General features: G+C 41.3%; 1 protein-coding gene across 1 annotated transcript in view; it reads right to left on the reverse strand.

Annotated features, from left to right (window-relative positions):
* The window catches only part of tbc1d19 (TBC1 domain family, member 19), a 14,703-nt gene that overhangs the window by 1,312 nt on the left and 3,363 nt on the right, over window positions 1–10,028 (reverse strand). Inside the window, exons 6-20 of the mRNA XM_010792702.1 lie at window positions 9,708–9,771; window positions 8,375–8,421; window positions 8,180–8,290; window positions 7,959–8,031; window positions 7,045–7,083; window positions 5,245–5,357; window positions 3,724–3,798; window positions 3,553–3,615; window positions 1,846–1,930; window positions 1,635–1,679; window positions 1,436–1,468; window positions 1,230–1,339; window positions 1,045–1,136; window positions 572–687; window positions 401–471 (exon numbers count right to left, since the gene is read on the reverse strand). Coding sequence (XP_010791004.1) covers window positions 401–471; window positions 572–687; window positions 1,045–1,136; window positions 1,230–1,339; window positions 1,436–1,468; window positions 1,635–1,679; window positions 1,846–1,930; window positions 3,553–3,615; window positions 3,724–3,798; window positions 5,245–5,357; window positions 7,045–7,083; window positions 7,959–8,031; window positions 8,180–8,290; window positions 8,375–8,421; window positions 9,708–9,771 — 1,137 coding nt within the window. The remainder of the gene's footprint in view (window positions 1–400; window positions 472–571; window positions 688–1,044; window positions 1,137–1,229; window positions 1,340–1,435; window positions 1,469–1,634; window positions 1,680–1,845; window positions 1,931–3,552; window positions 3,616–3,723; window positions 3,799–5,244; window positions 5,358–7,044; window positions 7,084–7,958; window positions 8,032–8,179; window positions 8,291–8,374; window positions 8,422–9,707; window positions 9,772–10,028) is intronic.

The following is a 10,028-nucleotide window of genomic DNA, read 5'->3' on the forward strand; positions in this document are numbered from 1 at the left end:
CATACTGGCATGCACAAGAATATCGTGATTATAATAATGTAGCGTGAGTGACATGCAGGAGCTAATGGGTGTGTGTATGACCTATTCGTATCAAAGTAATCGAAGCCCTTTTTTTTTTCTTTTTTTTTTTAAATAGGTCCGATCTTCTTCAGCAGAGGTTATATGAAGATATCAAGCTAAAGGGGTAAGAAAGCTTAAGTGTCTAGCCAGACATTTCTTTCAGACATGTGCATGCAGAAGACTGGGTTACTGCTATTGGCTGATCATCAACGGCTATTTACGGCATTCAAGGAGCATGTGAGACACACACACACACACACACACACACACACACACACACACACACACACACACACACACACACACACACACACACACACACACACACACACACACACACCTCAGCTGAGGCCAGCGACGTCACTTCCATCAGGTTCTCGGCACGGAAGGCGAACACAGCGGCTGCTAGGACTGGAGGAGTGGGAAAAGAAGGGGGGGAACAGAGGAAAGGGGGTTTAGATAGAGGAACATAAGAGAAGCAGGGGGTTATTGTGCAGCCAACAGCTCTTACCTGCGACCACCTCCAGGGAGTCGTACCCCAGGATCCGGTCCCAGAGAAGGAGCAGCTGGTCAGAGGACAGATAGCCAGAAAAGGCCCTCACCATCCACTTAAAGGCAATACGCAGCCTGAGGGACAAACCATCACATCTTTAGGCTCTATGAAGGTTCATTAGGAAGTTGTAATTCTGGCAATTCACCACAAGATGGCAGCAGCTCATTACAGAATCAAGACCTGGTGGATGTGATTCTTCACTATATTAAATACAGAAATAGGATTAAGCTTTAAGAACCTGGGTGGAAACACACATACCTAGGGTAATACCAAAAAAACAATGTTGGTTTTTGGTCACTTTAATCATTGTTTTGAGTTGACGAGGAGTTGTTGTATGTGAATGCATTAGACCTTAAGTCCATCACTTTAAAAAGAGAAATGAGGGCAAATACATAACAGGATGAGGATGAAGCAGAGTGCAGTGTACTCACGGTTGCGCCTCGATCTGTCTCAGGTGGTAGAAGAGCTGAGGCAGGTGGGTCTGCAGCAGCCGCTCGAACTGCAGGCACAGAGACACAATCCCCTGCAGCAGCACATGTGTTCAGTGACAGTAGATATAAAGACACAAACACACAAACCCAAGTGTTTTGTTTAGTTATATAAAAGAAGGGTTTACCGAGGGAGAGGAGGAGATGGAGTGCAGTCTGAAGAAGTAGCGGCTGTACATTTCCCTGAAAACACTGTACAGCTTCGAAGGCTCGTTGTACAGGAAACACAAAGGTGCCACTGTGGGACCACACAGACACACACTGTTACATGTTGCTCTTGCATGGTTCCTCTTGTAAGTTAGTGTAATAAATAAGAGGAGCAAAATATACTCACCATACATTGAAAACCCATGGAAAGGAATAACACCTGTGTGAATAAGGAAGTACAAATAAATATGAACTGTATCGTCAATCTAGAACAATTGCATTTATTTTAGTCTTTGTACAGAAAATGTCTCCAACAAACTTCATGTGAATAAGTATGGTTTCATTGTTCCCTATAAAAACTAATTAGTCTGAAGTTGCAGACTCACCGTTGGGAGGATAAACAACAGCACACTCTTCATCTTCTCCTTTCCCTGTTAGACACACACAGATCAATCCATAAGCAAGACCTACAACACAGTGTATTGTTGTGTGTGTGTGTGTGTGTGTGTGTGTGTGTGTGTGTGTGTGTGTGTGTGTGTGTGTGTGTGTGTGTGTGTGTGTGTGTGTGTGTCCTCGGTGAAGGGCGCATCATCTCACCCTGGATGAAGGACTTGGGAGGAGTAGCGCTGTTGTACTTGAAGTGCTCCAAGACGGCGGTGTCTCTGGAGAAACACAGCAACACCTGGGAACACACAGGTTTGGGATTAGACACACAAAGGCATGGATTCATGCACAATATGGATATCATCTTTGCCTGACGACCGGGGAAATAAGAGGCAGTGGTTATCGCTAGGGATGTCCCGATCACCTTTTTTTGCTCCCGATCCGATTCCGATCATTTGATTTTGACAATTTGAGGTTTATTTAAGGTTATTTTTTTTATTTAAATTGGATATTCTATCCAACATGGATATAGCTTCTTTCTTTCACAGCAGCATTGGATCAGTTCAGTTGTGCAGCATTGGATCAAAACAAAATAAAGCTTTCAGTACTCGTTAGCTTACTGCTACAATTAGACACTGCGCCCTGCCCACTCTGTTGCCAGATTTGAGAGAAATAATCAACCAGGTCTATGAAAACAAGCCCCAAAGAAGCAACACATACATGATGTGTAATTTGAAACCAAAAAAAGGCCTCAGGAGGACTTTAAGACTTGAACATGGTCATTTTTGTTTTGTAACATTGAATACAACATTTAAAAAAAAGTATTTATTAAAAAAAAAAAAAAATAAAAAAAAAAAAATCTCTCTTCTCACGATTCCGATCTTTTGAAAATCACGTGATCGGCTCCGATCCCCGATCACGTTATCGGATCGGGACATCTCTAGTTATCGCACTTTATTTGGCGTCAGTGATGGCCTTACTTTTAAATCTATAAGAGCCACTGTTCACGAGGTACTGCTTATTTCCCAAAGTGACGTTGAAGCTCTTACCGTTACAGTCCAATGTCTGAGAAACTATTACTCTTTCCCCTGTCCACTTCCCGTGAAGTACATCTGAGGGGAATTCATCTCTGCTTAGGAGACTCCTCAAAACGACAGCCAATGAGCTGCTAGGTTTTGATCTGCTTTTCAAAGATTGTACACTGGGAAGCACCTGCTCTTTCAGGGTCAGGATCTTACAGGAAACAGAATCATCTAAAAATAACTGCTCCATGACATCTTGACTTTCTTTTTCAGTCACTAGAAGAAAATGTATTAATGAATCGTTACGATAAACACAGCCACACTTCTTTAATGTTCTTTACCTCACAACATGTGGATTCTTTCACTGCCTAGAGAGTTTATCACGAGTCAATATTGAAGACGATACGAGGGCTTTGTTCCTCGGTCAGCTACTAAAGAGTTTGACATGTTAACAGCTGTTGAATAATCCCGTTGCCGAGTATATGCTCGTCTATCAGCGCCAAAGGCAAACAAGCCCATCCGTCACTGTAGGTAGGGAGGAATGCAGTTTTACAGTGACATTGAATTTACATGACAGTAACAAGTTCATTGGGGATGCCAAATGTCTTACAGTTGAATAAAGAGGTTTATGTTTAGCTTAGCAAGCGATATTGAATATTTGAGGAAGCCCACATTTTTTTAACGGTTAGTAAATTATAAATAATAATTCATTTATTTTATATAGGCGCCTCTCAAGGGCAATTTAACCCCAATCACTGGTTTGACATAGGATACGTTGGGAAAAGGTGATGCTTCATTTATATGGATATTTGATGTCCTAGAGAGTCATTAAAACAACATTATCAAGGTTAAGTGTACTGGTATGGAAAATAACGAGAGATCGGGAGCTGAACTCTACCTGATAGAGGAAGTCCTCAAACACAAAGTAGTAGTCGTCATTGCTGGCGGTGAGCTTCACATCCTGTTGAAAAGAGCATTCAAATGTACAGTCAATGTTATGAATGCCAGCTAAAGTCTTAGAAAAGAAACATAACTCAATACATATGTGATGCTTGTTAACCTAAAGTACCTTATAGATGAGGTTGTCCACCAGCAGGTCGTGCTGTATGACTCCAGCCGTCAGCTGTTCATAATACATCACATCCTGAAACACACAGATCCAACATGGTTTATTATTTGGGAAGTAACTTATGGAAAATATAATATAATACAAAGTTGTTTAATATGCGTCGGCTTTGGGATATTCTTTTGATAATCTTATAATACTGCTGTCTGACTGATGTTTTTAAAGAGGCCCTATAATGCTTTTAGGGGTTTTCCCATTCCTGACTCAACCAAGCCGTTATATCACAGTGTTCTCTAATATTGCATATGAACTCGATATTGTGCCCGTTGTATTTGTCTGCTTGTATTATTTGTGGAGAGTTTATTCTTATTGAGATCTGGTTATATACATGTAATGGTATTTTCTGGAAGAAGGGAAATTCCAGTTCTCTGATGGTATATAAAGAGCACCGTGTTTGTGGATAAATCAAGTTTATGTGATCGGACAGCGGTGACAGGAGGATTAAAACAAACTTAAAGGAAGGGTATCGTGTCTCCGACCACATGGCTAAACTCAGACGTGTCTCCGGTCTGAGACAGGTCGAATCAGTGCTGCGGATGTGAGGAGAACAGAAACAGAGATTTTGACAGCTGAGTGAGAGACTTTTAACCACTGTGGTGATATGGACAGCATCAGAGGAAGTTCTGCTAAAATACTTGAAACTGATATACATCATCTTGGAAGCTAGGCTCATATTAGATGACAGACAGAAAACCTCACTGTTTTGGTGTATTGCAAAAGCCCTAGCCTGTTCCAATTTAAAAAAGCAGGTTGTGTTGTTTTTTCTATTTTTGTCTTAGCTCAAAGAAAGCTGACACATTCTGTCCAAAGTAAACTCTGACTGTTTAATGTGTTTGGCCTTGTTCGATCCAGAGCCCTGCTAACACTCTCCAGACCTCAGTCAGGACCCTGTAACTCTGCCTCAGACATCAATCCTCCTCCCATCACAAGCATTGTTTTATCGTCCCCACAGACTCCGGACTCTTTGCCACACAGGCTGCTCTGTTTGGGCTAACTGTGCTAAATCGGTAGCATTTGATTATCTTAGCATTTGTTCACAATGGACAAGTGACAGTTATGATAAAACTAAGGTAAACAGATTGTTAGTCAATAACCCTCCTTACGATCATAGACATTAACAATAGAGACCCTATGTGTGTGGACATCTCGGTTGGGTCGTCTTGGTTGCTGGACCGTTGTATTAGGACACAAATTGGGGGGGGGGGGGCGGNATAACAATTACAATACTACATTCTCCCAAATAACTGATTGTTAACTGTGAGAAGGTCACCTTGTAGTAAACATGCAGTTTGGGAATCTCTGCAGCTGTGTGTGCAGGACTGCTGCCTCACAACAAACCCTGACAGCTGCAACCAGGGTGCAACTCAGCTGTGTGTGTGTGTGTGTGTGTGTGTGTGTGTGTGTGTGTGTGTGTGTGTGTGTGTGTGTGTGTGTGTGTGTGTGTGTGTGTGTTGCATTCAGTACCTGAGGCTGGTTGGTAGAGTTGAGGATGAGGGCCCACAGGTCGGCCCGCAGCCCGGTGGGACAGCCCTGCCGGCTGTACTGCTGCGCCGCCGCACTGTCCTGCTCCAACACCACTGGACCAACAGGAGACAAAAAGTTCAAACCAAAAAAAAGTGAAATGGAAAAGGGGCATTAGACAGAAAGTCATGTGTTTCCTCCATGCCCAATTAAATCAATCATAAATTAAATAAAACTCTTTAAACTGCCTACAATTCATTATGTTGAATTGATTTGAATTCATTGCAATACTTTTTAATATTTATTGATAATTCAGTTGAAATAAACGAGTTCAATAAAACCAAATAACTCATATTTAATTTAAATAAAATGTATTACATTCAATTATATCAAATGAATCATGTTGAATTAATTGCAATTCAAAAAGTCAATTGAATTCAATAAATGAAAATATAAAACACAAAAATCTATTAAGAGTTAAATTAAATGAAGTTGATTATTATGAATTCCATTTATTCACTAGACTTTAGTATGTGACCAACATTAGAGAGCCTCTAGGTTTTCTGTCAGAGTGACATAATCTGTACACACAGCTGCTGGGAAACTGAACACCTGCGAGTCTTGAATAACTGCACGACAACAACGAAAACAACCCTGCAGCGGTTAAGAGGTTTGTTTTGGAAAGGATTAAATGTAAATCCATTAGAAGAAAAACAAAACATACTTTAACAGAAACTTTGATCCATCCAAAAAACAATTCAATAACTTACGAAGATGACTGTCTACAAAATGTCACGACAATGATTCATCTGAAAAAGGGGGCAAGCTGCGGTCACATCTACGGTCACTAATTCATTCCCTCCCTCTGAAAATGTATAAACAAAAATAACTTTCCTTAAAAACACTCAGACAAAACGCTGGAAACAACCTCTCCCACGTCTCCATTCAACCCTAAATCTCTGTTGTGGCAGGAGCCAGAAATCACACAGCCCTTGAGTGAAGGTGCTGGCCAGTCATAACATAAACCAACGCACTGCTAAACTCTTACATTTAATATTTGAGTGCACTTAACACTTGGCCTGGAGCACGACTCGCAGCTCGCAGCCAACCAGGGGGGGATTAGTGACCCGGGGCTTGTGGCAGGATGAGTAGTCAGAGCACAGATTGAGTTTTTTTTTAAAGTTGTTGTCGATTGGTGTCCATAATAAGGTGGCTGTTGACACTGGGTTCATGGCAGAGCGATGAGATAAGAGGTGAAGTGTCTCGCGGGCTGATTACTGCACCTAAGGGAGTCATTGAGTTCACGTTGGGGGATTTTCTGTTAAACTCCAACAGATATTTCTTAATATACTAGATTTCAAACTCTGTATATATGATCAAATGTTATATATCTTCACAGCTTCTTCGAGCAGTGTCTATAAAAAGTGTTCCCTTCTCTCTTTTGGGTTGTATTCTTTTAAAAAGTGGTTCATTGTGGATATAATTAGATCTTTTGATACCGATCTCTCAAAAAAGATTCTTTCATGTAAAAATAAAACCAGATCTGTAACGGTACGAATTAAAAACACAAAACCCCCAGGCTGCAAATATAGACTACGGTTCCTTCCTCTGCTTACAGAGTAAATATTTACTAAATCAGTAATATGTATGACACTCCTTGTAGCCTCTGCTTAATTTAGATGAATTTCAAAAGGAATTGTCCCACATTTGTGCACCTTAATCCAACAATAAGAATGCCCATAACCAAGAAACACAACCACAGCACAGATATATACTTACAAACTATTTCAAACAAACACTGACCTTTTTTCCCGATTTGAACATACTCGTTTTCAAACATGTCTGCAGAGGGATAAAGAAAGACAGAACAAAAGAGGTACATAAATAATGTCTTGGTAGCGACACCGTTTTTTAAACTAACGTTATCTCTTTGATTTACAAACACAGAGACGGTGGATGGGATTCTATTTAAAGCCTAAACACCAGGCTGTAAAAATGTAAATATCTGGACTCAAGAAAGATATTGTTTGAGAAGACCCATGCAGCCGCGTGGCACAGCGGAGGCCAGACGCTAAACACACCATTAAACCACAGGGGGCATTAGGTAAACACATTTATTTGTGTTGCTCTGGATAATTACTGCGAGATTAAAATATGCTTTGGATATCAACAAGCTGCTGAATGGATCTGTTACATGTCTTTATTACCAATCATATATGGCACATATTTGATTGGATGAAAAGTCAGCTGAAAGGTTAAATATTCATTAAAGCTGCCAAACATCCAAAATATTCTCAGCTGGAAATTATTCAGCTATGATACGAAGGTCTTGCATGCAACGTCACGTGTCGTGGTGACAAAAACCGTTGAACTAGCTGGATGGTTTAAGGAATCGTTTAACAATTTAGGAAATGTGGCCGTTTGCTTGCTTGCAAAGAGTTACATGAGAAGATCAATCCCCATCTAGGGTCTGTTTCTGAAAACATAAAGCCAGCAGCTGCTTGGCTTAATTTACAGAGACAGTCTAGCTGTTCACCCTTTTCCAGTCGTTATGCTAAGCTAAGCTAGGCTAAGCTAAGCTAAGCTAGTCACTGGCTCCAGCAAAATAACAAACCAAGGATTGACGTCAAGCATCAATTTCCTATTTGAACTCTCAAAAAACTCTTCCTTTAACTCTGATGGCACGTAAAGAAGTGGGTTTGCTCTTTTGTGGATACCTGGATGGATTTGTGCATGGTCATCAATCCCCAACTGCCCTGAGGTCAGGTTCAGCTCTGAGTAGGCCTGTCTCTAAGAGTCGAAAGAGAAAAAGAAAATCACATACCCAGATTAAAATCTAGTGTGCCGTTCATGGGGCAGCTTACTGGGATGTACTGGCTGTTATATGCATTCATCTCATGAGGTCAGAAACATCACAATGAAACCACGGGCCCCCTACCAGCTGTGGGATGTCCCGGACATTGAGGGGAACCTGGATGAGACCCCAGTGGCTCCTGACGCCCACATCCTCGCTGCTGTCATGATTTGGGTTCCTCAAGCTGATCAACACCTGTTTAGAAAGCAAACATGTCTTGTAAAGTCATCCTTTTTTTCTTTCTTCAAATTGCAGTTTGAAATGAATTACACCGCCTACCTCCAGGAAGTCTTTAGGGGCATATACAGGCCTGACGCTCGTTAAATCTGTAGAGACACAATGACGTTAACGCATCTCTGCAATACATTACTGTAAAAAGGACACTTTGTAAGTGGTACTTCCACACGGTGTTTACATGTGCTATTCCAGAAGAGGTTTAGCAGCTGTTAAACCTAGACTACACAAAATAATCCAACCATTAGGTCCATGTAGTCAACTTGAACTTGCACATAGTTCAGAATGCATTTGTGACTCAACTACTCAAGTCAAAAGGACAGCACAGGACAGCTGAGGCACACTCATCCCGCTCTAAGTGGGACTCCTTCGGAGCGTGGCAGTAAATGTAAGTGCTGTGTCATCCCCCAGAATTGAGGGCATGTTAAGGTTTGGACGGAAGGAGGGGTGCTGCGTGTTATCTCCGTCCGAGGAGTCTGGACAGTTTCTATACTCGCAGTCCAAAGTGTTTATAGTCGGGGGACGGCACATCCTAAATGTTATTATATGAGCAGTGAGCTGTGATAGCATTGTTAGGAAACAGGGTTACCGTGTTCTCTGCAAATGTGCCAGATTGAGGTGCAAATGGTTTGGTTCATTGAGAGGTTTTCACAGTGAGAGGTTAGATGTGTCTTCTGAGACAAAATGCTCAATAATAACTAAATATTTAAGCTGGGAGGACGACAAGGACATTATCCACGGAAGCAGCTAGGGGGCTAATAATAAGTGGTGTGATTCATGACAGCACGGAGGATGTGGTTTTGACCTTCGAGGCCAGTGGAGACAGAACACCAGAATATATAATATCCCAGTGATGCATAGACTGCAAAATATTTTTTTAAACCAAAAAAACGAAATATGGGTTGGTGAACTATCCAAATCGCAGTAAGAGCATGTTTGGTTAAGGCAAATTGTGTGAGAGTTAAATGGTGTGGTGCTGCAGAGAAGCGTATACATGGTAACCTACAGACAAAAATAAATCTCCTTATTTGTTGCAGACATTTTTTTGAATATCCACAAAATAATTTTAAATGTGTTTTTCAATTATAATGTGAATTATTTTTAAAATGACTGCAAATATTATCATTGTTGCAATATCAGTCAAAAATAATCGCAGTTGATTATTTTATTTTTGTATATCATGCAGCCCTAATCTCCCCTAGGTAAATACTGCTTACAAAGGGAAACATGGCAGTGGTAGATGTGGTTTAAAGATGTGTTAATCTGATGCTAAATACAGCAGCGTCTGACTGATGCTCCAGCGCACAGACGCATCAACACTAATCTTTCATAAAAGGCAGATTGCTCAGGGCCAAACCCCTGGGTAACGTCTGCAGACCTGGTTCATCCGTGCCCATCTCGTTCCATTTGTTGCTCAGCTCCTTCTGCTCCGCTGCGGGCCTCTGGGGAGCGGGCGGGAAAGAGAGGATCTCAGCAAGCAAAACACAAGTTGAAAATGTCACATCGGAATAACGTGCTCATACATAAAAACATGTGTGCAAGTCATAAAAAGACTCAGGATCGGTCTATAGCTACAGAAGCATTGGTATACAGGTTTCAGATGCAGTTGTTATTGTGCTATGTTAGCCGCGATTGACAATATTTTCGCTACCATGCGAGCCAGAGGCACTCCGAGCTCTGTGCTCATGCTGTTCAGGCT

Source organism: Notothenia coriiceps, unplaced genomic scaffold (assembly GCF_000735185.1).
Source record: "Notothenia coriiceps isolate Sejong01 unplaced genomic scaffold, NC01 NC01_scaffold00036537, whole genome shotgun sequence".
Taxonomy (NCBI): domain Eukaryota; kingdom Metazoa; phylum Chordata; class Actinopteri; order Perciformes; family Nototheniidae; genus Notothenia; species Notothenia coriiceps.